This window comes from Pteropus vampyrus, unplaced genomic scaffold, assembly GCF_000151845.1.
Source record: "Pteropus vampyrus isolate Shadow unplaced genomic scaffold, Pvam_2.0 Scaffold18, whole genome shotgun sequence".
Taxonomy (NCBI): Eukaryota; Metazoa; Chordata; class Mammalia; order Chiroptera; family Pteropodidae; genus Pteropus; species Pteropus vampyrus.
This window is the reverse complement of record NW_011888799.1, coordinates 9,300,168-9,315,024: the sequence shown is the minus strand read 5'-3', so window position 1 is coordinate 9,315,024 and position 14,857 is coordinate 9,300,168. Positions and strand designations below refer to the sequence as shown.

At 40.4% G+C, this 14,857-nt stretch overlaps 1 protein-coding gene across 1 annotated transcript in view; it reads left to right on the top strand.

Annotated features, from left to right (window-relative positions):
* ADGRF5 (adhesion G protein-coupled receptor F5) overlaps positions 1 to 14,004 on the top strand; it is a 64,363-nt gene extending 50,359 nt beyond the window's left edge. The window contains exons 12-20 of the mRNA XM_011354790.1: positions 54 to 266; positions 1,964 to 2,119; positions 3,963 to 4,171; positions 6,113 to 6,292; positions 8,007 to 9,398; positions 10,643 to 10,684; positions 10,773 to 10,832; positions 11,443 to 11,527; positions 13,489 to 14,004. Of these exons, the coding sequence (XP_011353092.1) occupies positions 54 to 266; positions 1,964 to 2,119; positions 3,963 to 4,171; positions 6,113 to 6,292; positions 8,007 to 9,398; positions 10,643 to 10,684; positions 10,773 to 10,832; positions 11,443 to 11,527; positions 13,489 to 13,568 (2,417 nt within the window). The 3' untranslated portion in view covers positions 13,569 to 14,004. The remainder of the gene's footprint in view (positions 1 to 53; positions 267 to 1,963; positions 2,120 to 3,962; positions 4,172 to 6,112; positions 6,293 to 8,006; positions 9,399 to 10,642; positions 10,685 to 10,772; positions 10,833 to 11,442; positions 11,528 to 13,488) is intronic.
* Positions 14,005 to 14,857: the final 853 nt, after the last annotated feature.

The following is a 14,857-nucleotide window of genomic DNA, read 5'->3' as shown; positions in this document are numbered from 1 at the left end:
TCTTTTTGGAACAATGATTTCATTCCATCTAATTTTTGCTTCCTTCTACCCAGGAACCTATTACTGCATATTTAGATATAAAAATGCATACAGTGTCGCGACCAAAGATATCACTGTTCACCCACTGCCTCTAGAGCTGGACATCATGGTTGACCCTTTGGAAGCTGCAATTTCATGCAAAGGTTCCCATTACTTCAAATGCTGCATCGAGGAGGATGAACACTACAAAGTAACTTTCCAAGCCGATTCCGTTTTCTTTCCTCCTGGTAAGACACCAACTGCTGAATCGTTAGTGTGTAGTATTCACTATATGTGGAGTCTGAAAATTTACTCTTAAGAATAGAGAGATACAGGGATTGCATCAGAGACCGGGTATATCAGAGGGAGAGAATCTCATGAGCCATTTTTACATTCTAGTTTGCTCTGTGACTGCTGGCTCACTGGTTTGTGGCAAAATCTTAAGAGTTTGTGAGGATGGAGCCCACTGTTTTTAGCGGGAGTTGTTGAAGACAGTATTAAGATGTCTTCATAGGCCTTCCACTTCTTCACTATTGTAGACCCGTTATTTTGATAGTCCCTCCTTCTATGCTATGAATCAACATACTATAAAAGTACCACAAAAATCCTTTTTAAATGCACAGTTAAGCATGCAAGAAAGTAAGAGAAATAACCAAGGGCCAAACACAGTGGAAAAGAAAAAAAAAGATAATGCTTTAGCTAATTCTGGGGCTTCCCTGAGGACATCTGCCAATCTAAGAAACCTAGAACCTTGAGTTTTAAGGCTCTGAAGGTCATGGGAAAAAGGACTTGCTCCCTGTGCAGTAGCTAAGGTACCTCTACCACACCGGCACAATGTCAGGACCCTCAAAGAGTGACATGCTCAGTAAAAGAATAAACCAGAAAAACAAAATTCATCTGCCAGAGTTAAGAGCTTGGCATCATCTCTGAGTGGGCAAAAATTTCTCCTGAGAATTATAATTGTCTTGTCCTCACTCATGTTTGGAGTTTGAATATTTGCTATCCATGCGGTTCAGGAACTCCAAACTGAAGGGTAAAAGGGTCCATTGGTAGCACCCTATGACATGTGGTTAAAAAAATTAAATCCTCTCTGGTAGATTGTACCCTCAATCCAGATCTCTCAGGATTCTTAAAGATTAAGGTCAAGCAAATATGAGCTCACACCTCAAATCTCAAAACGTAGACACCATCATGAGTGATGCACAAGCTCATTCATTCTTTCAACAATTCTTGGGGACCTACTCAATGCAAAACAAAATAGTAGGTAATGAAAAGGAGAGAAAAGAAGTGGGACACATATATTAATATGTAGAAGGGCTCATATTATATAGGCGATGCATATAACATTAAATATCCAAAATGAGCAATCTAGGTCAAAAGAACACTGCAAATTCAGAAAAGTAGGGACCCAAAAAGTTTGGATAGTTTACAGAAAGTTGCATGATAGAGAGATATGGAATTAATATGGATATTGAAACATTCAAACATTTTTAACATTCTGTGTTCAGCATAGATGTATTCAGTGCTATCTCGATGTGCCAAATACTGAGCTAGACGCTAGGAGATGGAAAGATAAGCAAGACCAGATACCTTCTCTCCAAGACCTTATGGTCTAGTGTAGGAGAGGACTCTAAACTAATGTAGATAGGATAAATGCATGGGACATGATGGGATTTAGGTAGGTAGAGGGCATTCTGAAAAGCATTCTGATTCTAAAACTGTAGGCGTAGATTTGGAGTCATAAATGGTGAAGTTTTGGCTAGGATGCATGCAAATGTTGGCTTACATACCTCTAGGCTGGAGTTATTTTAAAAACCACATTAAAAATGAATGTGGCACATTCCTGGGAAAAGTTTAGACAGGTATCCAGAGTGGGTCATTTTAATGAAATCTGTGCTTGGGATACTAAGATCGTGACTTAATTCTTTCAATAATTCTGTCTTAGAAAAAGAAGTTAATGGAAAGCAAGTGTGCTACATATTGAATTTCACGGCAAACTCAGTTTCCTGGTGTCCAAAAAATGTTGATGTGTTTTGTCACTTTACCAATGCTGCTAATAATTCAGTCCGGAGTCTACCTATGAAGCTTAATCTGGTTCCTGGTGAGAGCATTTTAAATTTTTAAAAAATGTTATAATCATGAGCAGCAATTCATTTATTCATTCACTCCCTCATTCACCCATTTAACAAATATATGTTAAGCACCCTCATGTGGCATGCCTTGGGCTACGTGAGCATGGGGGTGGGGAGGTTGAAAAGAAATAAGCCATAGCCATGTTTCTTGACCCCAAGCTAGTCGAGAGAGATGTAATGATTAAAAATGTGTATTGCGTATAATGTGGCAAGTGCTAAACTAGAGACATTGTGGGCAGCCAGAAGAGGCTGCCTGGTTTAACTTTGTGAGTGGTGGGTGGGAAGAAAGTAATCAAGAAAGCCTTGCAGATGAAGTCATGTTTCAGCTGAGTCTGGGCAGATAAGAGTGGGCAGTGTCTGTGTGGGGCTAAGACCCCTTGAGGTTTCAACAAAGGAAAAGTGTCCCCACTAGCACTGTTACCCTGAGACAAGGCTACATGAAAAGAATCAGTCTGAAGAATAAGCAACTATCTTTCCCATCATTTGTAATCGCTGAGACAATATCCTCCCACATAATATTTTCAATGTAGAAGGCCAGATTTGTGGAACCATTTCATAATATCTCATACTGAAGAGCTCTCCTCAGTAGCACAGAAGAACAAGTGAATACATGATGGTCCTGGGTTTCCACCATAGGTAATCCCTGCCTCCAGAAATCTTCTCTGCAATAGGACTCCTGATATCAGAAGGATCCATAGCCCTATCATCAAGCCTATTTGAGTTCACTGAATGATTTGTGGCTTTTCTTACATCAGTTGGTAACTGAGCCCGGCACCAAAGTAGGAAGTAATTGAGAGTCTCCTATCTCTCTGAGTCACTGTTCCTTACCCTGCCAAGCATACCTCTTCTGGGGGGCAACCAAGATCACTTTATTGTTCCCCTATCTTAGCCCAGTGCCAACATGTTTTATTCACTTATCTTTGTTTTTATTTTCTCCTTCATACCAAGTCTGATTTTGCTTTCTTTTCCTCATAGAACATTACTTATGTATTTCAAAATTCTATACTACGGCTGAGAACTCAATTAATGTTAAATTTAAAAATCGGTGAAGAGAGAAATCTGCTCATCAGAGAATCAGGAGATTAGAGATTGTGCAACAAATGTCATTTTTCCATTCAAGTCTTGAGTAGAGGTGAAATAGAGTTGCCCTCAAGGGAAACCAGAAGGAAGAAATTCTTAGAAATATTGCCTAGACATTCAGGCCATGGCGCCTGGAATTCCTACTGCTAACTGTATCTTTGGATTAAGGCTGTACTTCTTAACCTTGGCTGTACATTGGAGACACTGGAGAAAGTGAAAAAACTGTTAATGCCTCAATCCCAGCTGGAGAGGTTCTGATTTACTTGGGCTGGAGTGAGCCTGGACATTAGTATTTCCCAAGCTCTCCAGGGGACTCTAATGTGCCAGAGTTGAGAATCCCTTGAATTAAGGCATTATGTCCCCAAGGCTCTTGGAAACCTGAATAGCTCTTATTTGGATGAGTGCACATTAAGCTCTCATTATTTTCCATGGCTTAGATATTATAGGCAGTAGAGAGAAGATTCCTGGAGATTGAAGGTGGGAAGAAGCCACAGAAGAAATCGATTCTGTTAGGAGGAACAAGTGCAGATTAAAGTCAGATGTATGTGGAAAGCACTAAGTGGCTTTTGGAAATCAGGTGCAAAATAAAGGAATTGGCTAACGTCAAAGAGGTCACTGAAAGTAAAGGGAGAGATGAATTCAAACAGAAAATTCTACCTAGGCTGGACCCCATTTCCGCTATATTTTCTCTTCTTTTCATTTGTCCTTTTTATTTCCATGTTTCCAATGCAGGAGAGAACATCACATGCCAAGACCCCATAATAGGTGTTGGGGAGCCTGGGAGAGTCATCCAGAAGTTATGCCAGTTTTCAAACCTTCCCAGCAGCCCTGGAGGGCCCATTGGTGGAATCATTACTTACAAATGTGTAGGGTCTCAATGGAAGGTGAAGAGAAATGACTGCATCTCTGCCCCAATAAATAGTCTGCTCCAGCTGGCCAAGGTGATCTTTAAACCTTTGATTCAGACCTCTTGGTGGGGAGAGCTGTCTAGCTTATCATATTTCTCAGCACTTAGGAAAATGGGCCTTGAGCTGATCTGTGTTGCTCTCAAAGCTACTTTTACTTGTTTATTTCCAAAGAAGACGTAACCTTAAAAATGCTTAAAATTTTTGTTTAAATGCAATTGTGGAGGTAACAAAATATGTGTGCTACTCTAAAACTGGCTGTATACCTTTATCTTGTCTTTTCAATACCTTCTCTCTGTTACCTGCAAGGGGCAGGTAGTAGTATCCTCTCTAACTTCTCTCCTTTGAATAATTTTGATACCAAGCAAATAGCTCTAATCTTCACAGAAAGAGGAGCAATATAAAAAAATAAGGTTGATCAGTGAAAAAAAAAAAATAGTTGGGCTTTATGCTTTTACAAATCTGAGATCTCCTCAATCCTTAGAGGTAATCTATAGTTACAGAAGGGACTAGCTTACCTCTCTTATCTACAATAGAGGTTACTGCTATGTGGTAGGGGAAAATTCCGTACTTTCCATCAAAATAAATAAATGTCATCTCATACTTAAGTCATTATGAATAAGAATCTTCTAAAATTCCATGAATTACACTAAATAAATACCGATTAGGCAACTAGAAGGGTTATAGTTAATAGTGATGTCTTTAGACAACTGGTTCCAAATCTTTTTACCCTTGGAGAATTGAAGAAAAGAGGTGATATTGATTTGTGCTTTATCTGTCTTCTGCCTCTCTTCTTGTCTTACACCAAATTCATGAAAATGCCTACTATGTGCAAAGCATTATTATAAATGCTATTAGGGTAAAGAGGCCAAATTAGAACTTGACCTCTGATTTGATGGAAAATATAGATGTTAAATACACATTAATTTTGGCTAGGATAATCAGGAAGTTCTGCTTGAGAAACTTGGCGTCTGAGTTGGTCTTTGATGAATGAAGCATTGGGGATATAAATTATCCTGAGAACTCAACATTGGGTGCTGGTCCCAATTCTGGATACCTAGATACATTTTCATTGGAAAGGAAACAACAGGCCTATCATGCTCCATTTGATTTATCTATTTAACATATATATTATTGCACACCTACTATGTGCCAAGTTAAATAACTTGTACTATGTTAGGCATTATGGGATATGAGAAGGATATAAATAAATATAACACACACTTTACATTGTTAAGGAGCTTATCATTTAAGTGGAGACACTGAAATTAGAACACAAGATGACATTGGTAGAGATACAAATGTGAAATATATTAAAGGAAACAAATACTTATGCATTTAGAGGAAGATATTCCCCTGTTGGAACACTCATCAAAGTTCTTCATGGAGAAGATAGAATTGGATTTTTTCATTATAATTAGGAGTTAGATAGTTAGAAAACACAAGAATAATCATTATTCGTAGGGTGATCCTATCATTTACCATCCAAATCAGGACACTTTTTGAAAATAAAAGAGGGTACAGTTAATAATTATACCGGGACGGCAGATATAAGCCAGAACTGTCCCAGGAAAATTGGGACAAACAGTCACCTTAATGATCAGTGAAGTAAGCGATAAGAAAAAGCAAAGAGTAGCAAATGTGCTTCCATACAAACCATCCAAGTGTCAGTTTTACTCAACTCTAATCTAACCCTCTAGCAATCTACTTCCTTTTTTTTTTTTTCTCAATTAGTCATCAGGTTGACATATGTTTTTCTGTTCCTTTTCTATTTGTGAGGTCTTATGTAATGGTTCATTCTGAAATGTACAGTTTAAGATAAAAGTAAGTTATTTTATGAGATATGTTTATTGAAATGGAGAAAAAAGAAACTACAGACATGAGACATTTTGTTATGGAAGAATCAGGAGGATCTGATGACTGGACTAACTGGCAAGATTTTTGTGTGTCTGTTTGTGTTGGCTTTTATTTTACTAGGCTTTGATCAAGAGCCCCTCTCAGGACAGGAAGCTGCCTTCATACCTAAGAGGTCTTTCTATTAGCAAAGACAAGGTGGCACATGAAGTCGGCTCGTCTCCTGGCAGCCTGGGAGCCATTATTAACATCCTTGATTTGCTCTCAACAGTTCCAATCCGAGTGAATTCAGAAATGATGACGGTGAGTTTGTTTATGCCTTGCAGAAGTTTGAGGTCTCATCTTTTCACCCCTCAGGATTTATAGTCAAGAAACAATGTCTCCCCTTTGCAGCTTCTTCTCTGTCTTTTCCAGAGCAATGCACTGGATATAAGAGTCACATAACATGCTTTGCCAGCTATGGCTTTTAGGATATCAAGGAGTGTTGCCAATATTCATTTTGGGACCTTAAGAAGATTTACTTAGTAAATCTCTGTTTTAGATAGAATTAATTTTTCTTTCTAGGAAAACTAGGAATTCAGGGTTTTTAGAATAAGTAAAATGTGGGATTCTCAATGGTCTAGCACTAAACATGAACTTTGAAGTAATCAGTGTTCTGGGAAGAAAGAGAATTCACCCACAAGAATTCAGATGAAGAGACTTTGTAGAAGTAAAGCCAGGATTTAAAAAAATAAAAAGGTGGTGTGGCATTCAGAGGTCAAAAACATTTAGGAGTCATTACTATTCCTGGGACTAAAGGAAAAAGGAGAGGAAAGAGTGCACCGCAGCTGAGTGAAAGCTGAAGGCTTGGAGCTGGGAGTCACTTAGCAGGAGCTCTATAGTCTTAGAAGGACATAGCCACGGCCAAAGGTGTGCTGGGGAACGTGTGGTTGGGGGAAGGGTGCAATGGGTAATAGAAAGATTTTTTTCAGCTTTTTTCTTCTCCCACCATCCCATCTCCTGCCGATGCTTCCCGTCGGCCGAACCCAAACAGAGGCCAATTGGCAAGCAGCTTGGGTAAAGAGAGTCTAAAGAGGTTATATGGATTTCTTGGGGCTGCTATAACAAACTGCCACAAACTAAGTGACTAAAAATAACAGAAAATTATTCTTTCACAGTTCTCAAGGCTAGAAGTCCAAACTCAAGGCATCTGCAGGGCCATGTTCCCTTTGAAAGGCTCCAGGAGAGAATCTTTCCCTGCCTCTTCCAGCTTCTAGTCACACCAGGCTTTCTTTGGCTTGTGGCTGCCTCATTCCAATCTCTGGCTTTGTCTTCGCATGGCTTTCTTTTATAAAGATACTTGTCATAGGATTTAGGGTCCACCTAGGTAATCCAGGAGGATTTCCTCTCAAGATCCTTAACTCAGGACAGGTCATTTTAGGGGCCACCATTCAACTAACTACAGAGACCATAGTTTGAGATAACAGAACAAGGCAAAAAAGGGTAGAGAAACTATATTGAGAGAAGGCACAAATGGGACATGACAAGCCCAGGTTTATAAAAGAGAGAATCAAAATATTTAGCCAAAAGGAAAGATACCTTTGATGACGATGGCATTGCTCATTTAGTTTTCAGCATTTGAGAGAGTCTTTTGTGACTACCTTGCTGGTATAATACCACCCACCGAAGAGCCTTTACAAGCTTGGGATTTAGAAGAAAATTAAACAATTAATGAAGATCCCTGCCAGACTGCTGAATGAGCCTCAGTTGGTGGTGGGGGGTGGTTCTCACTGTCACTATTGCTCAATGTTTAACAACATCTCACTCTCTTGGGGACTGACACATCCTCTGCTAACTCCCTGCCATAAGAAGGTAGGTCTCAGATCCCCACAGCCTGTGATGTCTCACGTTTCTCTTCTCTGTTCCTCTTACCTATACCCTCTCAACCAGTTTCCAGGAAGGTGTTATTATTATTATTTTTTATCTTTTATGATTGAAAGAATTTGGTTGGCTTCATCCCATGTCATGTCAATTGCAGCACATCCTGTCTATAGTTAATGTCATCCTCGACAAGCCCATCTTGAGTACCTGGAAGATGTTACTACAGCAACAGACCAATTACAGCTCACAGCTACTGGATTCAGTGGAAAGATTTTCCCAAGCATTCTGGTCAGAAGATAGCACTATTTTGTCCATCTCCCAAACTAATGTGCAGATGAGGAGCATGATAATAAAATCTGGCCCCCCAAAACCTTACAAACAGGTCTTTGTTTTCTCAGACTCTGACCTCTGGGGCAATGTGGCCATTGACAAGTGCCAGATGGAAAACCTGCAGCCGGATTCATCTATTGTCACCGTGGCTTTCCCAACTCTCAAAACCGTTCTTGCTCCGGATTTTCAGAGAAATAATTTTGCAGACAGCTTAGTGATGACAACCACTGTCAGGCCCCAAATAACCACGCCATTTAGAATTTCAATGACTTTTAAGAATAACAACTCCTTAGGTTGGAAACCACAATGTGTCTTCTGGAACTTCACCCTCGCCAACCACACAGGGGGGTGGGATAGCAGTGGCTGCTATGGGAAAGTCGATGGGGACAGTGTCTTCTGCAGCTGTGACCACTTAACATCATTCTCCGTCCTCATGTCCCCTGACTCTCCAGACCCTGATTCTCTCCTGCAAATACTACTGGATATCATTTCCTACATTGGGTTGTGCTTTTCCATTTTGAGCTTAGCGGCCTGTCTAGTTGTGGAAGCTGTGGTGTGGAAGTCAGTGACCAAGAATCGGACTTCCTACATGCGTCACATCTGCATAGTGAACATTGCTGCCTCCCTTCTGGTTGCTGACATCTGGTTCATTGTGGCCTCCACCATCCGTGACCATTACTACCTACTCAACGAGACTGCCTGTGTGGCAGCCACCTTCTTCATACACTTCTTCTACCTCAGCGTCTTTTTCTGGATGCTGACTCTGGGCCTCATGCTCTTCTACCGCCTGGTTTTCATCCTGCATGATGTAAGCAAGTCCATTCAGAAGGCTATTGCATTTTCTCTTGGCTATGGCTGTCCTCTTGTCATCTCAGTCATCACGGTGGGGGCCACCCAGCCCCAGGAAGTCTACATAAGGAAGAACGCCTGTTGGCTCAACTGGGATGATACCAAGGCCCTGCTGGCCTTTGTCATCCCAGCACTGATCATCGTGGTGGTGAATGTGACCATCACGGTTGTGGTCATCACCAAGATCCTAAGACCTTCCATTGGTGACAAGCCTAACAAGCAGGAGAAGAGCAGCCTGTTTCAGATCACCAAAAGCATTGGGGTCCTCACGCCACTCTTGGGGCTTACCTGGGGTTTTGGTCTTGCCACTGTGTTCCAAGGAAGCAATGCTGTGTTCCATATTGCATTCACCCTCCTCAATGCCTTCCAGGTGAGTTTTGCAGTGCCAGGCTCTCAGGAAGTATCTATGCTGGTAGAACGAATTAATGATAGAAACACAAACGGAAGTGAGAATGGGGAAGGATTTCAGTTCAGAGGAGGATCTAGCTGTAGAGAGCAGTAATCACAAGAATTCAATGAGCTAGAAGGACACATTCCTCTGCTCCAATGGAAACTCATACCTCTTATCACCTGTATTATGATTTAGTTGCTTATGTGACTCCCTTCTAAATGCCCCGATAACATAAGTGGGAGGAAAGTCCCTTCCCTACATGGGATTTTGCTATTTACCCAGCATGATCTTGATGCAGTTTATTATCTCCTAAATGAAAATACCACTATTAAACAAAGTAATCTCTCCAGTTCATTTCCACAAGCACTAAATGAGCCTGTCTTTGTAAGGTCAGGGACAGGATCTGTCTTTTTTAGCACTACATCCCTAGTGCCTAAAAAAGACCTTGGCACAGAGTAAGTGCTCAATATCTATTTGGTGAATGAAATGAATGTTACGCACCACATAGTATGTCCTCTGGAAACATTTGCTGAAGAATGAAAGAATGAATGTCCTATGTAAGAGAGACATTCTACTCTATTATACTAAAGTGAAAAAGGTACCCTCTTTGTTCTTCTGCAGCACATAACAGTATAATTTAAGCCAATTTGTTAGAAAAGCTTTAGCAGAGGTACAGACAACAAGCCTTTGGAGCACAAAGAAGGAATATACTTAATTCTGATTTAATCAGTGGACTGAGTGGTAAGCGCAGACCCCAAGAGCTGGTGAGAAGGCAAGGGAGTCTGGTGGTGGAGTCGAGACATTGCCTCCTGAGTGCTCACGCCAAGACCACGTAAATCCTAACTTCTGCTACTAGGCCGATAGCTCCAAACTATAGGGCCCATGTCTAGTGATGTTTATAACACACCATGACTAGAAGGGACTGATTATTCGACCCCATGCCTCAGGTCCTCATCGCAACTGTGTGAGATATTTATAGCATAACCAGCAGGGCCTCCAGTTCATAATTAAGGGGAAATAGAAAATATCCTTATAACATAACATTTAAGGTCCTTTGGGTAGACCTACTGCATCTCTTTTAACATGATCATCTACTAGATGCATTTCATAAACACAGATGTGGAAAGAGGTAGTACAAATTCAATGCCAGATTAACAGTACTTCTTATTTTGCTGGACAATGGAATATGATTAAAATACACTTCTTTTCAATTCGTTTTTCAGGGATTATTCATTTTACTCTTTGGATGCCTCTGGGATCAGAAGGTAAGAACATGACGGTTTTATGCTCATAGAAAAGTCTAAAGTGCTTGTGGCATGTTGAATTTATGATGGCTTTTTAAAAACAATGCAGGTACAGGAAGCGTTGCTGAAAAAGTTTTCACTGTCGAGATGGTCTTCACAGCACTCAAAGGTAACTCTTTTCTTTATAGAGACTCGACAAACTCTTTCTCTCCACAACCAGTGTTAGCATAGATTATTCTGTTGTTTTTGCTTCTCACCTGATTCTGCCTATTGAACACAGCCTTGGAACTGTCATTAAGATGCTGTCCCCGCATTTTTAAACAGGGGTCAAACAGCACAGATAATATCGATTGGAGGTTAAGATCAAATTTCAGTGAGAAACAAATGATGAGTTTCTAGGGAAACTCAAGGCAATAGAGAATACAATTTGAGGAATAATGATGAATACAATTTTCTGTAGTTCATTTTGGAAAATAACAATTTCACTCACATATATTTGACTGTTTTCATTTGTCAGAAGATACTAAACTCTATAAAACAGTAAAGCATTTCTTTGAAAGTTTTTTTTTTTTTAATACCGACGATGAGATTCCAATGTTTCAAGATCCTCTGCTGCTTGATTTGTTTGAACTAGAAATTCATGCTCATCCAGGCTCTCACCTTAAATTGGAATGAGCTATGCAGGTAGTGACCACTAGGGGGCAACAAATGAAATAGCCTAGAGATAAAACAGGGCCTTGGTCTAACACATTTCCTTTGTCTTTTTTTCTCTTTTCTAGTCAACATCCCTAGGTTCTTCTACGCCTGTATTTTCTATGAGTTCTCCAATATCAAGAAGATTTAACAATTTGTTTGGTAAAACAGGTATGTAGTGACCTCCAACTACTCCCCAGGTTGACCCAAACGAACTTGACCGGCTAGGGAGTCTCGCTCCCTTGCTTTTTCCCACTCCCACTTCATGGCATTTTCTTCAATGACCTCACTGGGGACAGAAGTTAAATATAGGAAAATAACTTGCTTATATTTTCCCAAACCACCAGGAGGCTGGTACAGAAGACAACTACCTTCAGTAAGCAACTAATCATAATTTATAAAGAATGAGATTTGGAAAATCTAGGCAAGCCTGTGGAGAGCTATCTGTCAAAACTATATCAACCATAAAAATGGAAACTGTAAACTGTTGGCCTTGTCAAACACAGAGTTCTTTTCTATTCATGCGAAGTAGGAATAGGTGGGCCATGTTTCTGGGTTATGATGCAGCAAAGAATGTTTAGAAAATCCTACCTATAAGAACTCAGACTATGGATTTATTTTCCCTTTTTTTCTTTTCTTTTTCTTTTTTTCTTATTTTCCTTCTTTTTGGAGCGTGCTTGTTTTACACATTGACATTTATAAAACTATAAATACATATATGAGGGATCACCTATGCACAGTTAAAATATCCAGGTATGGAGGTATAAAATAATATCAATGGCTTTGGGCAATAAGTCTCAGCTATTCTGGCAAGTTGAAACTGCTGTTCTGTGCCACTATCTCCTCCAGGAAAATAAGCACCGCAATTCCTTTCAGCTTCTTGAAACCTAACAGATCTCACAAATGCAGAATCTAGAAATGCGTCAACATTCCTGACCAAAGCTTTTCGTGTAAAAGCAAAATTTGAGAATATCTGTTCATTGTTAAAACTGCAGAGGACTTGGTGTTTTAGGCTTCAATTTGAGGCATTACTCATGAAACAGGAAGACTTTTATTTTTGATTTTGAAAGTCACTGATTAGACAGACCTGTTGTGAAATGACAAGATCTTCAGCGGGTATTAGAACTGTTGCACTTGACCAGCATTGTCACTGGGACCCGGTTACCATTTGTATTGAAGTGAAAATCGTGAAAACTCTATGAAATGATTCTACAGAATCAGAATTATGCAATATATAAGGCCAATTAGAGGTGTTCCTTGTATCTGAATCAGTCAGATAAAAGTTGGAATCGGGCTCTGTTCCCGAAGTCCCAGGGCCTGAGATTCCCAGTCGTTGCCACTGATGGCCTCTCGGGGTCGTTAATGAAGCTCCAGATTGTCTTATTTGAGAGTTCCATAATCACTGTAACTTTGGTTTATGTTGTCAGCGGCCCCAAAGGGCCCCCCAGACAATGATGGAAACCTTGTTAGCAGTGGCAGTTCACCATTCTGATGGTAGGGTGGGCACTGTGTCCTTTCCCTTGCCCGACACACCTCCTACTTGCCCTGTGCTCAGTCCCTGCCTCCCTGCTGACGCAAGCCTGTGTGGTAGCTCTGCGGCTGCCCTCGCTGCTGCACTAGCTCTCAGCACTTTTATTGGCATCCCCTGACTTCTGCTTTTTCAGTCCTGCCGTTTCCTCTTCTGTAAATTTCTCTTCTCTTGCCTTTTCCCCCTTTCCCACCTTGCCTTCCAGCTCAGCCTCCGGGCCCTTCCTAAGAGCTTCCTCGAGTCACCCCAACCCAAGGGAACCAGGGAGGGTCCCCCATATGGTTGTCCACAGGCCCATGCATGTGGCGGCATGTGGAGGGCTACCCATGCTGAGATTTCCCTGTCCTTCGTAGAAATCTGGCTGCTGGTATGATGGGAAGTAATTAGTGCTTGTCTTGTCGCCTGCCACGCATGTTTGAGAAGGACGGCTTTGTTTGTTCTCCAGCATTTCTGGGTCTTGGGAGGAGGGCAGGCATGGGTTTGTTCCCGGGCATGGCAAGCTTACCCAGCTCCTGGACTAGGATTTCCCCTTAGGTCCGTAGGTTCGCACTCCCGTGATCGTGCAGATCTGCCTTTTAGGCTGAGTTGCTGCTCTGTTTTTCAGGAACGTACAACGTTTCTACCCCGGAAACAACCAGTTCATCCCTGGAAAACACATCCAGTGCTTATTCGTTGCTCAACTAAGAACAGGCAAATCCAACTCATGTGACCTCTCGGGGAACAGTGGATGTACTCTGAAAAAGAGATCTTTTCAAAGCCCTGGGTAAAATATTTTCTCCACAGGCTTCTGGGAGCAAATGCTGAAGAAACTGTTTCATTAGGGAAGAGGCTTTCTCTTGTAAAGACAGACTAAAAATAATTCAATTTATTTTGCTTCTCTCTCCCCACCCTTTGTGTGATACCAAATGTGTATAGTATTTAAGTGAAACTCAAGTCCTCCAAGGTCCAGCTTGTCTGTCTATGTTGTAAAATAGAATTTCAAAGAGACATTTTCACTTTTCACACATTATACACCAAGATAAGCTTTGATTAAAATAATAAGTAAAAGGCTAATATCTAGGAAATACTCTGGTGAATTCAAGGAAGGGAGGGTAGGAGAGAGGGAAGAAAGAAGGAAGGGGAAAAGTTGAGAAAAACAACATTAAGGACCACATTTTAAGATTTCTGCGTTAATGATCTAATGCAATTACTCAGATACTGCAACACCGAGAATTAAAAAATGGCTCAAAAATGGAAAGTGAAAGTAAGCCATGGGGCAAGTTCAATATCTTCCTGGTATTTTCTTAGCAGGAGGAGAGGGGAGGCAGTGGAAAACAAACAAACAAACAAAAAACAGAGAAAATTGTATTATCGGGATGCTTTTGAGTAGATAATAAGATATATAAGAAACGAATGGAAAGAGACATGATTCTATTGATGTTGAACACATACGTATATATTTTTGCACTTAAGGTTTGAGCTAAGCGGAATGAATATGCAAAGAAAGTGTGATAACCATCCTTTATCAGATCCAAGCAGATACAACTGCGGATTGCATTTCTATAGTTTATTAGAAATGCCATATGTTTTGGTTTATTCCATGTTTTGAAAGCAAAAAAATACATATTTTTATATCCATTAATTGCCAAATGTGATATATTGCACTGAAAACAGACCCCAGCTGTCATATATTATATTTAACAGCTTTAACCAGGTACTTCTCTGTGCATTATAGAATAGATTTTAGTAATCTTGCAGCACTGTATATTATCATTGTTGTTGTTACTGTGGATTTAGTGGGCCTTGGTGTGTCATATAGCTTTCTATGTATTAGCTCTTTCAGTCCTTAAGTTCCCAGACCAATATACATTAAGAATCTTGTATGATCTAACTTGTGTTTATTCCAACCACTTAGAAATTTTTCAGAAAGTTTTACAGCTGGCTAATCTATGCTCTTAATGACACTTTACCTTGACAAACAGATGATGGAGGTT